At 37.9% G+C, this 23,061-nt stretch overlaps 1 protein-coding gene across 1 annotated transcript in view; it reads left to right on the forward strand.

Moving 5' to 3' along the window:
* Positions 1-5,599: 5,599 nt before the first annotated feature.
* Positions 5,600-23,061, forward strand: part of LOC307002415 (voltage-dependent calcium channel subunit alpha-2/delta-1) — a 121,827-nt gene continuing 104,365 nt past the window's right edge. Inside the window, exons 1-3 of the mRNA XM_079619997.1 lie at positions 5,600-6,106; positions 18,633-18,714; positions 18,931-19,047. Coding sequence (XP_079476123.1) covers positions 5,985-6,106; positions 18,633-18,714; positions 18,931-19,047 — 321 coding nt within the window. The 5' untranslated portion in view covers positions 5,600-5,984. The remainder of the gene's footprint in view (positions 6,107-18,632; positions 18,715-18,930; positions 19,048-23,061) is intronic.

Below are 23,061 nucleotides of genomic sequence, written 5' to 3' on the forward strand. Positions count from 1 at the left end.
GTAACTCAGGCATTGGATGTTTAATCTGCCCCAAACTTCACACGGTTGAATATTCTCATGTTTAACACATTTACATGAGAATATTCAGTTATAGTAATAGCGCCACCTGCTGGCAACAGGAAGTGACATGTTTAACACTGTTTTGGACTCCTAATAACATACAAAAAAGTGCCAGCAAGTGTTAAACATGTTAACAACATACTAGAAACATGCTAAAACATGCTAGCAAACATTAGCTAGGTGCTAAATCATGCTATTAATGCAATTAAATAGGAATTTGCTGTAACTCAGGTATTGGATGTTTAATCTGCCCCAAACTTCACACGGTTGAATATTCTCATGTTTAACACATTTACATGAGAATATTCAGTTATAGTAATAGCGCCACCTGCTGGCAACAGGAAGTGACATGTTTAACACTGTTTTGGACTCCTAATAACATACAAAAAAGTGCCAGCAAGTGTTAAACATGTTAACAACATACTAGAAACATGCTAAAACATGCTAGCAAACATTAGCTACGTGCTAAATCATGCTATTAATGCAATTAAATAGGAATTTGCTGTAACTCAGGCATTGGATGTTTAATCTGCCCCAAACTTCACACGGTTGAATATTCTTATGTTTAACACATTTACATGAGAATATTCAGTTATAGTAATAGCGCCACCTACTGGCAACAGGAAATGACATGTTTAACACCGTGATGCTGTACTAGCAACATATTAAATATGCCATTGAGTTATATACATGTTAGAAACATGTTAAAACATGCTAGCAATTCTTAGCTAAGTGCTAAAGCACGCTAATGCAATGAAAGAGGAAGTTGTTGTTACTAAAGAAGGCAATGTCCAATCTTTTCCAAACTTTACACGTTTGATAAGAGTCCTGTCCTGAACACATCTACATGACACTTTTCAGTTATAGTAATAGCGCCACCTACTGGCAACAGGAAGTGACATGTTTAACACTGTGATGCAGTACTAGCAACATATTAAATATGCCATTGAGTTATATACATGGTAGAAACATGTTAAAACATGCTAGCAATTATTAGCTAAGTGCTAAAGCACGCTAATGCAATGAAAGAGGAAGTTGGTGTTACTGAAGAAGGCAATGTCCAATCTGCCCCAAACTTCACACGTTTGATAAGAGTCCTGCCCTGAACACATCTACATGACAATTTTAAGTTAAAGTAATAGCGCCACCTACTGTCGACAGGAAGTGACACGTTTTACACTGTGATGCATTACTAGAGACATATTTAATATGCCATTGAGTTCTAAACATGCTAGAAACATGCTAAAACATGCTAGCAACACTTATCTGAGTGATAACGCATGCTATTATACCCATAATAAAGGACATTTTTGTAACTGACTTTGACATACTCCTCCTATTTTTACCTACTTAAATGCACATTGCCCACCGTGCTCTGTCTTCCTAAAGCCACCGGGTGGCGGTGGCACGGGTGCGAGGGCCCTTTCATCGCTGCTTGCAGCTTTAATTTATTATTATTATTATTATTATTATTTTACTACCTTTTGGGCACTTTTGGGGGCCTTAACGTGCTCAAAAACTCTTGAAACTTTGCACAAATGTCAGAACCCGCGGCCATTAGGTCCCGACTGAAGCTGGGACCCGGGCGTGGCAGGGGGGCTCGCCAGCGCCCCCTGGAATGGGATTCAAAAACATGTCCATATCTCAAACACGCTTGCATGTAATAATATGAAACTCGGTACACATATAGATCTCATCGGGCCGAACAACTTTCGTGCTCTAAGTTTTACACCAGTCCAACAGGAAGTCGGTTATTATGGGCTGGATGGAAACGCATGTTCTGGCATTTGAAACACTTGTCCTAGAGAATTCATCGGATGACCACGAAACTCGGTGTGCATGAAGTCAAGACATGGAGGATGCTAAATTGCGAGGGGATTTTTGATATCTCGAACGGTTTGGCCGTGGCGAGGAAACGAATTTATGGCGAATATTGGAAACAGGAAGTGTGTTATAACATCCTCATACATTAACTGATCTTGATGAAACTTCAGCAGTGTGTTTGTTGTAAGAGGCCGATCACATGGATGTGACTATTGTGAGTCAAAGTTATAGCGCCACCAACTGGCAGCAGGAAGTGTGTCACTTTCAAAATGCTTTGAAATCACCCTCTTATTTTTACCCGATTTGCTTCAAACTTCATCTGTATAATGTAAACACACGGCAGATGTAGACCTGTGAAAGGATTATTGATATCTTAAATACTGTTGCCATGGCAACGCATCAAACTTTAATATTCTTTTTGGGTGCATTTGAGGCTCTTAACATGCTTCAAATTGCATGAAACTCAACATGCATATCAGATTTATTAGGTACTAGGCATGTGTGAAGTTTCAGAAACGGGCGCGGTGGAGGGGCTCAGTAGCGCCACCTTTAGTCAAAAATGGGCTATTAGTTTTACCTACAGTAACAAAAATCGGTATTTATATTTATCTCCCCGAGCCGGACAACTTTCTAATTTACAGTCATTAGCTCCGACCAACAGGAAGTCAGATATTTTGGTTTGAAAAACTTGGTCCATATATCAAACACGTTTGCATGTAATAATATGAAACTCGGTACACATATAGATTTAATCAAGTTTTACGCCAGTCCAACAGGAAGTCGGCTATTATGGGTTGTTTAAAAACTAATCCCCCTGGAATTTTATATACTCCTCCAAGAAAAATTATACAGCCCCCCCTTTTCTGTGTGTGTTTGGAGGGGAGCAGAAAGACTCACACTGATACAAGCTCTAAAGCAGACTTCTTCTCGACAGTCAAAGCGGGGTTACGTTATTGCCCGTCGTGCACAGGAACCCGAAAGGCAACGGGGTGGCGGCTTTTTATATATATATATAAATATAGCTGCAAGCAGCGATGGAGGGCCCAAGCCGGTGGCAGCGCCAGCCCGGTGCCTTTAGTGTAACTAAAGGCACCAGGGTGGCGGTGCCACCGGCTTGGGCCCGTAATCGCTGCTTGCAGCTATATTTATATATATATATTTATTATAGTTTTAAATATGGATTTGTTTCTTATACACAATCGCATCGGTTTGCTTTAGAAGGTCTTTTTTAACCCCTGGAGACGTATGGATTACTTTTATGATGGATGGGAGCTTTTTTTTGGGCTTCAAAATCTCGCCCCCCATTCACTCCCATTATAATGCTAATAAGAGCCAGGATATTTAAAATTTTATACGATTGTGTTTGTCTGAAAGAAGATAGTCTTGCCCGATCTCATGAAAGTGCTTATCTATACGACAAATGTTATTTCTCGTGCCATTTATATGGCAAAAATAGTTTTTGCGTGCATACGCACCTTATGGTGTGTAATACGCACGCACTCCCCACCCCTAATCCTACCCAAGGGTTTTCAGTGCGTAGCATGCACGCAAAAAAAAAAACGTTTTGGGCATATGGTACGAGAAATAACATTTGTGGTATAGATACGCACATCCATTGTGATCGTGTTGGATAGTCATATACACCTATAGTATGGCTTAAGAATTTTTGGGTGAACTATCCCTTTAAGGGTTAAATTGTTCATTATTCAGATAGGGTGGATCTTAAATCACCTCTCATTGTTACATCACCCAGCCTGTGTTACAACTCTCCCCAGTATTATTGGGGTAGTCAATGTAAAAAAAGTTTCAAAGTTATCAAAGTTTGAGAGCTCTATAGCACAAACAACCACCGAGACAAACAAAAAGTGTTACTACCATCCTCGGTCTCCCCCTATATTTACAACTTTTCCACTGACTCCTTAGCACTTCCTCGCGGCCCCCCAGTTTGAAAACCCTGGTCTAGACAAACAGATCGAGACTCTCCTGCCATCATTAAACGAGCTTGGTCATTAGCTTTCACTGAATGGCCCAGGGTCAAGCCACAGGCGCGCTCGCAAACAGACCAACACTTCGCCGACACATAAAGAGTTTCACCCACAAATGCACCTGGAAGGTCCTCGGAAATGCTTTTAATGCACATCGATGTCTAATACACTTCACTGACAGAGCCTCTTGTGTGCAGGCCCGACCCCATAAACACAGACCTGTATGAAAAGAGTTGGATGAACACATTAAACTGCAAGCAAAGTGCACATGCACTCCGCTTTCCAGCATCCTTTAATCATCGGCTGGGCCGTGCATGAGAGGAAAGAGGTCACAACAGCGCTGTCTATTTAAGAACTATTGGGAATTTTAATGAGAAAGTGTGTTTTTGATGATGGGACGGCATCTTTTCATTTAGCCGAGTGCTGGCCCGGGGCTTTTATCCTGGCCTGTTATAGTTGGCTACTCTCTGTACCTGAAGCTACAGGGTCACTGTATCTCTTCTCCATCAGAGGGGCTGCGGTTGGTGCATCAGTACAAAAACATCCTCTAGGCCCTTCTGGATCCGCGGTTCGATGGGATGGATGGGTGCTAATGGACCTTCATGCAGACCAGGGAACAAAAGCACAAGGCCTTTCCTATTATAGAGCTCGCGCTCTCTCTCAGTCTCGCGCCCTGTTGCACGCGCCTTGCTTTGACACTCGTTGTTGCCTCGGAGAGCGCGGTTGCCTGGCAACGGTTGAAAGCCGAAATCCCTGGGTAACTCGCCGCTTACTGCCCCGACCTGCCTCCCATCCCTGCTCGCTCGCTTATTAACTTTATTGCATTGGGAAGAAAAATAAAGAGTATCTCATTTAAACGACCATAGCTATATAACTCGGCTGCGATTTATAGCATTGCCTTACATTATAGAAAAAAAAAAGAAAAAAAGAAAGAAAAAGGATGCTGTGCATGCAAAATATAGGCATGGAAGCGTTTATGAATGAGATGCATCATTTAGTGATGCCCTGAATGAATAATGAACGGATGTATTTGAAAAAAAAAAAAAAAAAAAAAAACACACACAAAAAACACAAAAACAGATGCGCCTTCACTTAGCCCAGATATCCGGCTAATTCAACTAAATTGCCTTTATGTAGTTTGGTGTTGTTATTGTTTGCATGTGGATGTTGTTTTGTTATTTTTATTATAACAAGAAAAAGAAGAAAAATTTATGAAAATATATTAATATGTGAAATGTATAGGCCTATGATGTATTTAAATATATAATATTTCTAAATATAACCATTTTAAAATATACAATAAATAATTGGCAATTCTAATAATAATCTAATTATCATATTATTATTATTATCATTATTATTTGTAGTAGTATACAGATACGTTATATAATTTAAGCTATAATTTTATAATTTTATCAGGCTAATCAAAATTAATGAATATTTGTTTTTGCATGTCGATGACTTTGTTTTGATAAAATGAATATAGTTATAAAGCATACGCTGCGTAACTATTAGTATCATTTGAAATAGCAATACAAATAAATTCAATATTTTTGAACAATTATTTGTATTTCATTTCTTTATGCATGCAAACACATATCCACGTAAATCAAAATGCCACATCCTTTGTGTTGGCTTTCAGGAGAGTATCTTGGCACTTTTGTGCGCATTCTTAATTGATTTCAGAAGGGTGTTACTTAGTATGTGTTGAGGAAGCATAAGAGGAAGAGGAGGAGGAGGAGGAGGAGGAGGAGAGAGGGACTGGAGAGGGTTGCTTTGTATCAAGATTCGATGAAAGATAACAGGCTATTGCAATAAGAGGGCAAGAGAGGTGGGGGCAGAATGACGTTGATTCGGGGCTATTGATCTCTCCTTCCCCTCTATATGGGGTCAGTAGTTTGATCAGAGCGCGCGCATGATCACACAGAAGAGCCACACACGCGCTTTTGCCATGTAACACGAAACGGTGCGTATAGAGATATCCAACAGGACACTCATCACCAATCCGATCCCGCCTGTCTCTAAACTGATGACGGGAATTAATCAGATTATCCAGCAGGACAGGAGAGCGACACGTTATATCTCTGAAGAAAAGTAACTGGTGTGGATTGACAGATGATGGTACGGTCGGGATCAACAGATCTGATCATGAATCCGGTCCGAATCTCCGTGATGATGATGTTCTTCTTCGCTTCTGTTCATATCTCGTGCCCATCGCAGTTCCCCAGTCCTCTCATGTAAGTACTTTGATGTTGTCTGTGTGGAAGAGCATTCAACTGTTGATTAAAATGCATTTCCCTTACATTCAGATCGTGATGTATGCACGAGGCACAAACTATTTATTTACTTGTGTTTAACGCAGTTTTAACTCGCCTTGCCTCTATAATGGTCAATAACACTGAAACGTAAATGTAAACTTATACAGAATATACATTCTTTTGGCTATGTTAATAACAGGCAAAGGTTGTTTAATAATAAAGCAGAGACATTCGCAATCAATATTATGAATTATCCTGAATGATTAGGGTGAGGGGTCAGACATATTGCAGTCCCATTATTGATTTGTTTAATGAAAAAAGCTTTCTTTCAAGTAATAGTTCACTTGAAAATGACAATTATGTCATCATTCACTGACCTTTGTTCTCATGGGTCATTCTTGTTCCCATGATTTAAGATTGTCCACTTAACAAATCATTCAGCTCTTGATATTTAAATGAAAATAGGGTCATACTTTATTTGACCTTTTTAAAGATGTCCAGGACATTTGCCTCAATGTTACTTGAACTAAAGTTCATTGTGTCTGTTAATGTACAGTAGTGTATAGCAATATTCAACAGAAGTGCAATGTGGCAAACAATTGATTGTGTTTGTTAGAGAAGTGATCTGACAGATGTTTAAAAAAAATCGTCCTTGAGTTGGCAGGACTTTTTTAACCTGAGTCTATAGCAGACAAGTTATATCTTATGAGAGAAGTAGCTACCGTTGTGGATGTGTAAATGATTTTGAGTTTGTACAGAAAACTGTAAAAAATGTGGAGATAGATTACTGTAAGACCCCCACAGTACTTTTTTTGCACGTGCAGGACAGATGCATCTGACATGAATTGCCCTTATGGTCTGCAACTTCTTAAAAAGTGACCATTTCACCAGGTGGTTGTGACAGCAGGACAAGAGAATGGGGCGTTTTCTCTCTTACAGTCTTAACATGCCACATATATATTTTTACATGCTTTTAGAAATCCATAAAATATAATTTCTGAATGCAATAATAGACCGAATTAGTGTATTTTTTTCATTGTGACAGGACTCATTAATGCTTAAGAGCATTAATGCAATGCATTAAGAGACCAATTTACAAAGATTATGTTGGACCTTTTGTTTTGACCACCTGTTTGTTGTTTGTCCAACGGTCTCCTCTAGAACATGTATTCAGTAGAAATAAAACCTCTTGGGTGGCCTGAACTGACCTAGATTGATCTTTCTGTAATGGCCGTAACATACAGGGTACAATTGTTCCTGATAACAAGTGTTTTTCTTAAATGGGCTCTTCCAGCAGATTTCTGAGAATTTACGTCAATAAAGCCTTGCTTTAAAACAATGGGGGAGAGAAATACTATGCCTTTGTTATTTTCAATTACTGAAATTGTTTCCGTGAAAAGGTTACAGCAGCATAGTTTGTGAATTAAAAGTAAGGGGGACAATTTAAGTTGACTTACGTTTTAACTACTTAACCATCTTCATTAGTTGTGAGAGATATTGTAAATTATTAATTCATAAATACAAAAGGGGAAAATATGGTGCATTGCAAATATATATGCACACAAATATATTTACTGGCGGTCAAAAGTACCCCCCCCCCCCACCACCACCGTTATTAATAATTAAGCACTATGCTAATAACTCAGCACCAAATCAGCATATTAGAATGATTTCTGAAGGATCATGTGACAGTGAAGACTGGAGTAATGATGCCATCACAGGAATAAATTACATTAAAAAAAAATCTAAAATATTTATATTATATATTATTTTTTAATTCTAATAATATTTCACAAAAAAATAAAAACATAATTCTTCCAAACTTTTGACCGCCAGAGTATAAATAATGTTTAATCAACTGTGCAATGCAAAAATGCATTGAGCCATAAACGCTTTATTCTAGAATGTACAGCGGTTGTTGAGACCATTACTGTTGGAGAGAGAGAGAAAACATGCATCAAGACAAAAACATCAAAAAATTAACAAAACCCTTTTCGCTTTCCCTCCCATCTGTTGCCATCTGATACACTTATGAAGGAAGTGAGAGTACTCAATAACTAATCCACTTAAGGATTGGAGTGACATAAGCCACACTGCTCTTCTGGTTTCTTTCAGTTGGTAGTATTAGTGCAGGAAACAGGCACTTTCGAGAGGGAACTGAGGGAGGATTCCCACAGAGAGATGACGCAGGTGATCACTGCGATTGTGTCCTCCTGACAGCCAGAGACACCTGTCCCCCAGTCCCACACTGGTCCACTTCACGACACAGAGACGCCACTCACCTGGGAACAAGATATAGGTTGTGCTGTAGAAGGCGGTGTTTGAGAGCACACAAATACATAGGTCGTATAAAGACAAATGCCCTTTTAAAGGGATAGTTCACCCAATACTCACATTTCATTCTAGTTGTGCAGTTTTTATCTTGAAATAATAACATTTAAAATTTAAGCTTAGCAGACAAGCAGGCCAGATGGTTAATTAAATTAAGATTTTTTACTTAAATTCTTAATTAAAATGAGCTGTGCAGGTTGTCCAAATCATCCTTTTAATTAGGCCTATTGATTTAAAATAATATTCAAAAGTTTGGGGTATGATTTTTTTTTTAAAGAAATAGGCCTACATTGACCCACTTTGGTCCCACTTTATATTAAGTGGCTTTAAGTACTATGTACTAACATCGAAAAATAAGTACAATGTACTTATTGTGTTCATGTTGTAATGTAAATTTTTTTTGCTGCTATTGCGGTGTGATACGGGTAAGGTTAGGGACAGGTGTGCTGGTATGGTTAAGTTTAAGTGTGGGTTAAGGTGTAAGGGAAGGGTCAACAGTGTAATTACAAATGTAATTACATACATTAATTACAGCTGTAATTACATGCAGGTATTTTAAAAATATAAGTACAATGTAAAAACATGTATGTACACAATAAGTCCATTGTATCAAACTGTTAATTTCAATGTAAGTACATAGTACTTAAAGCCACTTAATATAAAGTGGGACCAACACGGTCAATTAGAAAACGTGACACACTTTTCATTTTTGTCTTTTTCAAATAAATGCTGTTCTTTTGATCATTCTATTCATCAAAGAATCCTGGAAAAAATATAAAAGTTTCCAGAAAAATATTAAGCAGCACAACTGTTTTCAACACTGTTAATAATAAATAAATGTTTCTTGAGCTGCAAATCAGCAAATTAGAATGATTTCTGAAGGATCATGTGACACTTAAAGGATTAGTTCACTTTTAAAAAAACGTTTACTGATAATTTACTCACCCCCATGTCACCCAAGATGTTCATGTCTTTCTTTCTTCAGTCGAAAATAAATCAAGGTTTTTGATGAAAACATTTCTCCATATAATGAACTTCAATGGGCCTCAAACGGTTCAAGGTCCAAATAACAGTTTCAGTGCAGCTTCAAAGGGCTTTAAACGACACCAGAGACGATGAATGAGGGTCTTATCTAGCGAAACAATCAGTCATTTCAAAAAAATATATTATAACTCATTACATATATTATAATGAGTTTCATGTAATGCGCGAATCGGTGGGCGGGGCTAAACAGGCAGTGTTGAAGTAGGCGTTGATCTTCTTCTGCGGAGGCGGTGTTTGATACCCTTTGACGTTTCAAAAATAAATAAAAAAGTTTACGTTTTATAAGCACACTGACTCGCGCCGTCCTCCCACGGCCTTCAACCTCATCGTGCTCGCCACAATATTCGTAAATCGGTAGTATGATGACCTCTTATATGTCAAAATTAGTTTTCTTAGTTCATCACCCCTTTAATGTTACATTTTTCCTCCTTTTGTATAATGTAATGTATTTAAGGAAGAAATAATCACAAGATTTGTCAAAGCATGCACATTTTGTGGCATTAGTGTTTTGTTTCATCTTCCCTAACTGAAACAAGTCTGACATCTACTGGTGCCCCCTTAAAAATAGGTGTTCGGTGCCCCTCGTAGAACCTTACATTGTTCCTAGGAGCAACTGTACAGTGTAATGGAGCTTAGACATAAGTTCTTTTAAGAAAAAAGCTTAGAGTCACAGTTCTGTTCCCCTGTCAGATGAGCGTTAATCCTCAGCCTGTAAAGGGATTAAATAGCTTATTATAGAGGAGCGCAGGGAAATCTCTGAATGGACCTTGGAAATGGAAGAGAATGAAAGCACACATTCGCTGGAATAAACTCATTATGATCACTGACAAATGACCTTTTTAGCAGAATTTATCTAAAGAACTGTGGCCATTTCCTTTGACTAAACATTTTATCTTAACTACTGTATTAGATTAGTACTGTATTGCTGTGTGGAAGTATACCATTAAAAGAGACATGAACAGTTAGGTAACACTTTACTTGTTGCCTGTACTGTATGTATAATATAAAAGTATATTAATACAAAACACTAGGTGGCTGTTGCTAAGAGCGGAAGACGAAGGAGTTCAATCAAAAATCATCTTTATTATAATCCAGACGGAAAAAATTATGGAGATTTCAGGGGAAATAAACAACCACATAACATTGACTTTGAAACAATATCAGACCAAGGAACTAAACAGGGGTGTGTTTCCCATACAACGATGCTTAACTACCATAGTACGATGCATCGTTGAATAAATCAACTAGCTAGTCACGACTGTTTCCCGAAACAAATTGGTCGTCCAACCACGCAGGTGTTGGAGTAATAACTTATTTTAATGAATCTGTTTGAGATCGAATTAATGCTAGATATTTTGCTATAAATCACAGGCCCCGTTTACACATACATGGTTATTTTGAAAAACGGAGACATTTCCCTTTGTTTGTGCCCTTCGTTTACACGCAAACGGAGAATTCGCCTCTGAAAACGATTCTTTCTAAAAACTCCGGCCAGAGTGGAGATTTTGGAAAACTTCGTTTGCACGTTTGCATGTAAATGAGAAAAACTGAGTTTTACAGCCGACGTCACAGTACTGTATGTGACCATTTTCAGGATTTTGATTGGCTAACGTGGGCTTGAGCTTCTCGTTACACTGCCACCTACAGGTTTGTCTTTAAATCTCTTGACAAACTAAAAGATGTAAATGACATATCGTATATATTCTAAATAAAATAGTTTGTACTGAATGTCAGCTTGCTTATTTTGCTCAAGACAAGGATTTATTGACTCCACATGTCATGCAAACAAGAAACTATGCTTCTAACCACAGGTCGAGAGCTGTCGTTCCAACCACACAACTTTGCGATGCTGTTTGCGTTTGTTTGTTAGAACTATGGTTTCTGGAAAAACAGACTCGTTGAACTACTGTATGCTGATAACGACGGAACTTGCGACCATCGTTGGCTAACGATTCTATTGGGAAACACACCCCTGAACAGGGAGTATATACACACAGGCTTAAACAAGGATTAACAAGGGTCAGGGAACACAGGTGAACATAATCTGTAATCAAAAGAGAAACAGGTGCGTTGATTTGGGAACTATGGAAACTAATTAACAAACAGGGAAACAGGAACTAAGGAGAACGGGATCAGAGCAAACAGAGTGAAAGCAAAACTAAAACATAACATAGGTTACAAAAACATTGTACTGTATGTTCTCATGTATAATTGCAAAATCATGGCTATATCTTTATGGCTATAACAGTATGGGACTGTTTACACGACACCGTTTTCAACTAAAACCGTAAAGAAATTGGGTAACACTTTATTTTACAGTGTCCTTGTTACATTTGTTACATGTATTACCATAGTAATAACAGTAAATTATGCATAATTACATGCAACTAACCATCAACCAAATCCTAATCCTACCCTAACCCTATAGTAAGTACATGTAGTTGCTTAATATTACTCAGTACTTAAATATATGTTATAGTAAATCATATGGGCCAATTTTATTTTTGTAATCATATTAATCTTAAATTTTTTATATTTGTATTTTTACGTTATATTCAATTACAAGTAATTATTGGGCTTACACTGTAAGTGACATGAACAAAACAGCATTTAGTAGCACAATATTCATGATTGTGACAGGCCTATCTGTGATAACAATTAATTATTAAAATATCTAATGCATTACAGTATACATTATTAATATTTTTAATGCATTATACATCAGGCTTTGTTAAGCGTTACCAATATCTGTAGACATTTAGACTCGGGTGCATTAGTGCCTGAAAGGGTTATGAGGTTGTGAGAAAATGTGCTTTTCTTGCACCATAAAACCTGGCAACATGTGTGGTTGTACGTTTACTAGTAAGCGTGCAACATCCTGTAAGCAAGCCAAAGCCCTGTGAGTAAAGGAGGCCTGACTAGTAATGGCTTATTCTTATTTACAGTGTGTTTTAAAGAGTGTGTCGGATTTTACATTGCTGGAGGCATCTACTTGCAAACAGGATATTGTCAGTTAGGAAACTTAGTGGTATAACCATATCTGTCCACCTCTGCTTGTTAGAAAGCACCTCAGCCAACAGATTGTCTCATTGCAACCTACATCTGTGCTTCTGTGTTTCCAGTCCCTGAGGGAAAATGCTATGACAGAAGAATAGAATGAGAACTAGAGGAAAAGAATGGAGGAGCCTAAATTAAATTCAGAATTGTTTGCAGCCCATATATCTTCTTTCACTTTCCTTTTCAAATTCAGTTCTGACCCCAATACAGAGAGCACCGGAGGGTTCTATTATACTAGTATTGACGGTTTGGGTTCAGGACCTAAACTTGGACGGCTGCTGTGGATATGTGTGTTTTTGTTCTTCTGGGAAAGAGTAAGACCCTCTGGTACACAAAGCCAATCTGAAGGTCCTGAATGCAGCCACTGAACATTTGCTACTCAGCTTCTTTGATGTAGACGGCAGTCATTTGGTCCCTCACTAATACATCAGAGAGCAGAATGCTTTAATATTTCTGTAGAGTACAGCATATGTGAGTGAGATATTTTTTTTTTTCATATATACTACTGTAAAAAGTTTGGGGTATGATTTTTTTTTAAAAGTTCAAAAAAAGAAGAAGATTTTATTATGCTCACCAGGGGCCTCATTTATAACCGTTGCGTACGCACAAAACAGGCCCTGAAAGAGGCGTACGCCACTTCCGACACATAAGATGTGATTTATAAAAACAAACTTGACGGGAAAATGTGTGCACCTGCACGCAAACTCTGACCCATGCGTACGAACGTTTTGGAGATAGAGCAGTTTGGCGACACCGATGGTGAGCTAGAGTTAAATGTCTTTTTGGTTACTTTTAGACAGAAAATCTAAATAAAATTATACATATACAGAAAGATAATACAAATATAATTTCACTCACCAAGCCTATCACTTGAAGCAAAAATCCACACCTTAAATGTCCGCGCCAGCGAGCGTGTTGGGCCATTAGTGAAACTGACGCGTAACGGCAGATGAAACTGTAAATCTTCATTATGAGTCCGAATCATAAATAGGCTACAGTGCATGTTAGTTTAAATAAAATAATGATTTTTTTAAACTATGTTTTATTTCTGATATAAACATTTAGATTAAATATGCCATTCTCATTAATGGAGTTAAACACTTAGCCTAACCTACATGACATTTAGGCTACTGAAAAGTAAAAAAATATATATATATATTTTCTGGTATATTCAATAAATAGCCTATAAATATTTGTTGTGGATGCAATGCTTTTGAACACTTTTCATTTGGCATGCTGTGTTTTAATGTTTTAACATCAGAGATAATTGCTTATGATAATATCAGATTGTGCAAATATAAAGCACAACAAGGTCTACCTGTTTCCATTAAAAATATAAATCAATTAAAATACTATTTGGCCAGTGGAAAAGATTGAGAAAAACTTTATCTGAAATGTATTTTACTATTTGATTTATTTATTCAAAAACAAGGCAATGATAGGCTACTAAATGGTTTTAATTAATATAATGTGACGGCACATCCGTATTTCATATTTTCCAAATGTCTTGTACCGTTAAACATGTTATCACGTGGATGAATAATCATATGCAAATAATATGCAGATGAGGATATGCATAGTAAAACTAGGCGTTGTAAGCTCCATATATGGTTATTTCGGGGAGGAGACGCATGTGCGCACAATCTTCCGCTGAGTGGGATTTATAAAGTGAATCCTACGCAGGTTCTGGCGTACGCACGCTTTTATAAGTCTCAATATTTTTTTGCGCACGGCATTTATGGCTTTCGGGCGCACGTATACTTTTAGTAAGGATCCTACGCACACTTTTATAAATGAGGCCCCAGGTGTGCATTTATTCTGTCAAAAATACAGTAAAACAGTAGTCTGGCTATCACCAGACCAAGCTCAATATTTTAAGATTGAACATTGGTCTGGGGAGTCTGCTGTATTCTCTACTGCACAAGAGGTGTGATGAACGGGTATAGTTCAAATGACTCTGTACGCAATTGGATAGTCTTTCAACCAATCAGACCAACGATCCGGGTGACGTAGGCTACATTGCAGAGTGCCGCAAAAACTCAAGGCTGGAAACGTGTCAACAAACGTGTTGGTTCGTAGCATTGATCAGCTGTTTGCAGAAGCAGAAATGGCATCGAACGATTTTTGCAGGTTGTGCAACAACAACAAAACATGAAAGTGAGTGGTATTTACACCCACTCGAGCTATTTGTTTGCTAAATCAAAAAGAAGCCATTAAGCATCGTCGAGAGGTTAAAATTAATTGGATTAAACCCGCCAATAGCACACCAGGTGGATAAGCCAGTTTGTGATTGGTCCCCGCAAAATTGTAATTGAAGCAGGATAAAATAATGTACAGGTTTCCAGCCTGAGCTGCATTGCAAAATCAAATCGCCGGCAGATCAGGCTGAGTTTACCCAGTCTAGTAAAACAGTAATATTGTGAAATATTATTACAATTTAAAATGAGCCTTTTCTGTTTTGATATAGGCCCATCCTGAGATTGCAAAGCCAAATTTTCAGCATCATTAATCCAGTCTTTAGTGTCACTGTAATAAAGTCCACTGAAGTGCAGTTTATTCAAATAAATAAAATACAAAATAAAGTCTTTACTTAAAACATGAACATTACCATGAACATGACCTTGAACTTGAACTAAACAAACTCACCGACAGCAGTTACAAGGAACAGGCTCCTGACTCTCTAATTGAACACCCACCCCAAAACAAGAACAACATAAAAACTCCAGGAGGGTGGAGGAGCGGAGGTAGTCAAGAAGGAGAGATGGAGGCCCAGGCCCATGAAGATGACAGGGACCTGGATCATGGCCTTGATCGTGGAGCAGTGGCGGGCCTGGAATGGGAGGAGTGGCTGAGGCCAAGGACTGTGAAGCAGTGGTGGACCTGAATCATGGAGCACAGACGGGCCTAGACCCGTAGACCACCAAGGCAGAACAGAAGGCCACCAAGGCAGAGCTGATGATGCAATGGACCAGGGCAGAGCCGACGGAGCTGGAGACCAGAGACTTTGTAGGCAGCGTTTGCGCACAAAGTTTGCTAAATTTTGGACAGACTTTTGAGGCAGCGTAATAGTTTATTGATCTACAGAAAAATAGGATGAGCTTTGGTGATAACTAAGTAAATATTTAATTACTTCAATAGTAATTTCTCCCTTGAAATGACATCAGAAGTGTAAAACGTTGGACAAAAACATACATTTACACACAAACTGACCACCAACCACAACGTTCAGACACCATTTTATTTTTCAGCTCAACTGTGACAGAATGTAAAGCACAGGATTGTGGAATATCAAAGAAAGGGAAGGATACTGCTGCCTTCAAAAATCGAACAGATGACATGGAATCTCAGGAGTGCATGGAATGCATCCTCTGAAGGCAGCATTTTTAAAGGGGTGGCATAATGCCCTTTTCACAAGATGTAAAATAAGTCTTTGATGTGTGTATGTGAAGTTTTAGCTAAAAATACCCCACAGATATTTTTATATAGCATGCTAAAATTGTCGCTTTTTGAGGGTGAGCAAAAACGCACCGTTTTTCTGTGTGTCCCTTTAAATGCAAATGAGCTGCTGCTCCCAGCACAGAGGGCGGAGCTTTAACAGCATGTGTCCTTTTACCTCACACACACATGCACTGAACATTTCAAAAACTTGTAGCCTTTTATGTTCAAACCGGAGTCAGACAATGATGGAGAGACTCAAGAAGTGACAACATGTAGAATGCAACAGGACATTTCTGAATGGTTAGTTGATGAATTTATGTAGCTGATGTGGAGTTAACTATCTTCTAGTTATCGATTAGCATATTCTGTCATGCCAATCTATAAATCGCGTTCCCAGAGGAGGGGTTTATGTAAATTCTAGGGTTGGTGATGTCACTAACCTGGGAGGAATCCCTAGTCCCTACCAGCAGTTAGTTGTAGTCCTTAAAAAACGATTTCTTTAAAAGAAAATAACTTCCTTTGCTTCAAACTTTGAGCGTTGTAACTTGTTGCAGATGTTGTTTATGCTCAAACAGCAACATTAAACACTAACCATAGTTAGAAAAGTGAAATCATAATCACAATTAATCATAATTGACCGTTCGCAAAACCCCGCCCTCGAACGGTTCTCGTCCAATCCTAGCTCAGCAACTGTAACTAAGGAGAAGGACCTCCGTCAAACATTCCGATTTCAGCAAGATAGTGAAACGATGCGCCTATGGCAGTGCCACTGCCGCAGTGGGGTCTGCACGGGCTTACAACTTGCTGTATTTTATGATTGCTTGCAACTATTATTAAAAAATAGGCTACATGTACAAACACCGTTTCACTACGGCAGTGCGGCCCCCTCATCAGTAAGCAAACAAGAGGGAAAAAAAGAAAAGAGCACGGACTTACTAATTACGAAACTTTGATGTGGTTGAACAGGTACAGTCACAAATTCCTCTGGAACTCAAACATTAAACTTCAAAACAAAGTTTGCGCAGTTGCACAACTATTTACACAAATATATCCTTCTCAGTCGGCTACGAGTTATGAAGAGAACAGCCTCGAGAGCTGATGGTTTCAGCGCGTCCTCTGATTGCAGTGTTGTGACTGAAATAGCGCGCGCGGGAGCACATGCGCAAAACAGTTTTGTAAAATGATATATGATCAAATAAAAATGATTGATATATAATTTTACAAAACTGTTTTGTGCATGTGCTCCCGTGCGCTATTCTGTCTATACTTTCTGTCGTGCCCTGGAGGATATGTCTGCTGCATTACTCCAAAACCAATCACTTAATGTATGGATCTCAACCCAGCCATGGCTATGGTTCTCAATTGTTTGACGGGCGTAGTAACAATAACTAAGGGGCGTGGCTTTTGCGAACGGTCAATTGCGGACACAGCCCACGATGAAGGCTGTTGATCAGGTGTGTTCGATCAGACATCTAAACTGTGTGTTGGGAACCACTGGTCTAATGAACATTGTCAATGCATCAGAAATACACAGCTCTTCAAGAAACCTCCAGTTAACTGACTTCACACTTGACTTCACACACACCTCCTGCATTTCTTATCATGGTCTGGATAATTTTAGATCTGTGATCGCAGAGGCCGCGAAAGATATGTGACTTCATCTTGATGTCCATAAATTCACTCTCCTTTTCAGCCTGCAGTGTATAGGGACATCAAGGAATATCATGAAGAAAGAGAGTTTCCATCAAAGTGTGGTTGTACAGTAGCATTAATTATTCATATTAATTGGATGTTATGCAACCATGGAGAGCATTAGTGACTTCTCAGAATTGTGTCTTATTTAGAACATACCTTTAACCATTAACAGTTTACTAGATTAACAGTTCCTTCTCGCTTTCTCAATTTCTCAAAATATAAAAACTTGCAGATATAGAAGAGTAACATTTTAAGGGATTGTAGGCTTTGTTTTTCTTTGCATGTACCTTGCATTTTGTAGTACACATTGTGCTTTTATTTTGAAGTCCTTGCAACATGTTCTTATTTTGTATTTGTTCACTAATTGTTTCCAGGTAAGTGCCATTAAGTCACAGCTTCGTTGTGTTTGTATAACCCCCTAGTTTTTCCTGTCCTTTGTCTGTAATGTTTGGTATGTTCAAGTTTGTTGAGAAGTTTTCTGCATTGTCTTGCTTGATCGATTATCAGTGTCTTGAGCAAAGACATGAGCAATCTATTGCGTTTAAACAATCAGGGAGGGTCACACTTCAAACTTCAAAATAAAAGCAGGATATGTACAAAACCATATGAAAAACAGTTTTTTTCATATGAAAGGACAGGGTTTTTTAGCTTTCACAAGGTTATTCATCTTGAGTAGCCTATTCTTGCTTGCAATGTGCTAACTGACTATTTAGTTGTTTATAGCTTCTTCATGCTATATTTAAAATGTGCATATTAAAAGCTCCTGTTGTAAGTTCACATTTACACTTCAATTTAATATGACTCACATGTAGCTGCATTCGTGACTGTGATTAAGTTACTTCATTAAGACTTTCCCATCACATTTTCTGACCCCTCTAGGTATGTATATATATATATATATTGCAGTTGAAATATTGAATATGAGTGTTTGTGTTTGCAGGATAAAAGAATGGGTAGATCAACTCCAGCAGGAGCTGGTTTCTCTAGCAGACACAGCCAGCGCTGGGAATAATCTAAAACAGGTTAGAGGTCCAATACACACACACACACACCCACACCCCTGTACATATTGATGTATGTGTACTTTGATGTGTATTTACCCAAACAAATTATGAGTGAGAGTTGAGCCTCAATAAAAGCCTGCTTAATTATGAAAACAATCATTACCGGTAAACCTTCATCTCATTACTTCACTACGAGAGTCTCTAATGAGTGCCCTTTTCTCTCCTTTATGGCAGATCTTTATGGATAATCAGAATTTATTCACTGTGCAAACAAATAATGCAGCACAGCTTGTGGAATCAGCGGCTCGGAATATAGAAAGTTTTTTGAAGAAGCGAGCCGCAGCTCTAGAGGTAAGACATTTACATATACGAGACATTAGACAAATAGGGCGGGACTTTAATGTTGTCCATTGGGAATTGATTGGATCGTTGTGGTTTTCCATTGTTGTAATCTCATATAAGTGACAGGAACATGTCAACAGAGAAGAGAAGAGGTCGCTGCAAGAGGGAGGGGAAGTTATTTTGATTAAAGATTATGAACATTAATTAAAAATAACAATAATGTTCAAGGATAAATCATTTATAATAAATGCGGCATTATTCCATAAAATGCACAAATAATTGTCAATTTAGATTTCATAGTGACTTTAGAGACACACACACACACACACACACACACACACACACACACACACACACGTATATTAATTGAAAATGTATAATATACTTTAATATGCAACATAACACAATTTGTGGTTGCTAATTTTAGGAAGCTTATTGAGTTGCTTATTTGGGGTTGAACAGATGCCCCATAGACACCAAAATAAAATTGCATCGACCCTCTTGTGTGCTTTTACTGACCTGCATCTGATCTAAGCACCAATGAGTATGTGTGTACTTTCGCTTGTATGTGTGTGCGCGCATACCCCAGCTGGCATAGCCTTTGGACGGCACAGCCATGGATAGATGGATGGATGGACTGATGCCAGCGGGTTATAATTGTTATCAGCCTTTGAAAGATTCTTGGTGTCTGAGCCCGCTGCAGATGTGTCGGGATTTCCCGGTTCACTGATGCCAGTCTGCAGACCTGGAGGGGGTTGGCATTGCTGCTGTGTTTATGTGTGTGGGGTTTGTCTACCCGTGGGTCCATTAGCATGCAGAGGAAGTCTCAGTAGTGGTCAAGGCTGTCGGGCAATTATTGTATTAGTTTGTGTGAATAATGTTGTTGTCTTTGCAGAGAAGCAGGAGAGGGATGTTTGGGCTGGTCCTGCTCAGCCCATTACTCAGGTGTTCCCTTGTCTTTTAGTGACAGACAGACAGGCCTTTGGGAGTTTCTTCGCTATTTCACTCACATCTGTCTTAATAACACACTCATGCTCTTGTTTTTATTCCTCTTCTCTCTTGGTCTCCCCAGAACACTTAACATTGACTTAAATGTTTCACTAGAATAGATTTAATATTTTTTGCATCACGATTTGTCACACAATTGTCCTGTGTATACAGACAGGAAGATTAGAGCAGGCAGATGGAGTGATTTCATATGGGTTCAAATTGGGTTTCATTTGAAGTTTTGCAAGACCGGATATGATGCCTTTTCTTAGAACTTAGAACGTGTACTAAGCAGATAATGTGCTTAATTTGTGAGAGAAGACTGTTTGTGTAAACGGTATTGATTGCTTTTCTTTATATTTTTACTTATTTTTTGTGGCACAGGCTCAGCCAGCAAAAAGTCGTCTATTAGACGTTGAATAGACGTAATTTTTACGGTCTAATTACGGTCCACTGAAGGTTGAAAATGAAAATTGAAAAGACGTCAAATTTGTCCGACTTTTCAACGTTTACATTTTTTTTATAACTTTGACGGAATATGTAAAACTCTTTAAATTTATTTGAGATAATAATGAACATGGTTTGGTAGTTTGTTTTCTCTGTTGTTTTAGCATGTATAACAGACTTATCCTCGCTGTCTTAGATTATCAGTTGAAAACATTTTAGATGATCAGTTGAAAACACGTAGTCAAACAGTCCGGCCAAAACTACTTAGTTGAAATCACGTCGTAAACCAGTCCAAGGCGGACCGACATATTTTCAACCATATTTCAACGTTGAAAGACGGTAATTGTTTACTGGGTAAGTATTAAACTTTGACATGTGACTCATCTAGTGCTGTTTGTGCTACGGACATGAATAAAAACTCAAATCATACCTTTGCTGAGGAGATAATCTGGCTATCAGACATTCAGAATTATGGTTTTCACCAAGTGAAATTATGGGTTATTATATGAGCAAAAGAAAAAAAAGAAGAAGCGAAGTGGGATCACATTATTAAATAAATGTTTTTCTCCAAAACACGTTGGCCACAATTATTGGCACGCCTGCATTTTTTTTATGAGTACAATTATCTCTGAAGTATATTTACATTAATATTTCCATTTTTTTAGCACACCTGGGTGACTAGGAACATAATGTCTAGCTATGACTTCCTCGTTCACAGGAGTTTAAATGTGAGGAAACACAAAGGCCAAATTCCCTTAATCATCCGTCACAATGAGTAAAACCAAAGAATATAGTTCCGATGTGCATCAAAAGATTGTTGAGCTTCAGAAAATAGAAAGTGGCTGTAAGAAAATAGCTAAAACACTGCAAATTCCCATTTCCACCTTCAGGGCAAAAATTAAGAAGTTCCAATCAACTAAAGATTTTTCTAATCTTCCAGAAAGAGGACGTGTGTCTATATCATCCTAATGCACGGTGAGGAGGGAAGTTTGAGTGGCCAAAGACTCTCCAAAGAACACAGATAGAGCATTTCAAAGATTAGTTGAGTCTTGGGGTCAGAAAGCCTTACAAAAATAAATCAACCTCTACTTCGCCACAAGTTGTTTGAGAGGGTTTCAAGAAAAATCCTCCTCGCTCATACAAAAACAAACACCAGCATATCCAGTTGGGTTTGGTGCAAACAGGGATAAAAGGTACCCCATGCCCACGGTTAAATATACTGCTGGATCTTTAATGTTGTGGGCCTATTTTTTTAAATCCTGGACATCTTGTTCAGATACATGGTATCATGGATTCTAGTAAATACCAACAGATAAAAAAAAAAAAAATAAAAAATAAAAATTCTCACCACTTTTACTTCAATGCAAAGTTAGATTTTTGTGAATTTTTTGAATGAAAGATCAAAACGATAAACAATGCTGTACGATTTTTTTACAGCCATCTCTGATCGTATTTACCAGGGGTGACTGGTAAATAAACACACAACAAACATGACAGCGGTAAGAAAGCAGCATTTAAGAAAGAATTTTATCGTAGCAATGTGAATTTGTTTGCATAAGCACTGCAATTCACTGGCATCATATCGAGTTATGATAGTTTGAGTATATTTGAAACTACAGAACTGGCTATGTGAGATTATAGTTTTAATTAGTCCCTTTACTTTGTATGACACATTGACATTACAGTACAAAATGGCTCTTTCGGCATTAACCTGAACCTACAATCATTCATTTCACGTGTCTTTATTAAATGAAAGTGAGGCTCTTGAGAGAGCGCATAAACGTCACATCCTTTTCCAGGCTAATACGTCCTTCACATAAAATTTAGTCCACACTGGCTAATAAACAAACTAGGAAGTCGGGGATAGTCTCGTTTTTTTTTAAGTTTCATTACAAGCTGTTTACATATTGGCTATAAAAAGTCATTAATACATGAACATTTGTACATTTAGCACCTTTAAGAAACATTTCTAATTTTCTGTAGGGGTTTTCGTCAAATATTTATATTTTATATTATTTTAGCTTTATTTGTAAAAATATGGGGACTTTTTTTTTTGGAAAATGTAAGAATAGTTGTTATGATTTTTGCATTGGATCTTGAACTGCTTGAAACCATTTGCTGCTTTTTTATTTAATTTGAGCCTCAAGTGTACTATTTAAAAAAATATATATATTATTTAATGTTACTTAGAGTGCAATTAATTTATGAAAATCTCCCACTGACTGTAGAATGTTAACTGAAATCTAACTGACAGTGATGACTTCATTGTATTTTGAATACTGAATTGTGATTAGTCTTTTGCATTCATTTGAATACTGAATTATAATGTGGTCTTTTTTTGCATCTGTTTAACCTTCTACTCGCCTTTACGCTGCAAATATGCTGTCAGGCTGTGTTGATTCTTATGCACAGCTGACAAGATTCTGAGCTCTGATTCGGCTTTTCATTAACAGAACTAAAGCTTAAAATCTAATCTTAGCTAAAACTTTTAGCACCATTATTTTGCTGCCTCACAGCCACTGCTATATCTTCAAGAAACATTCCTTTTCCATTTGTTTCTACTGATTGATGAACATTTTAATCGTAGTC

This window comes from Phoxinus phoxinus (genome assembly GCF_949152265.1).
Source record: "Phoxinus phoxinus genome assembly, chromosome: 8".
NCBI lineage: Eukaryota > Metazoa > Chordata > Actinopteri > Cypriniformes > Leuciscidae > Phoxinus > Phoxinus phoxinus.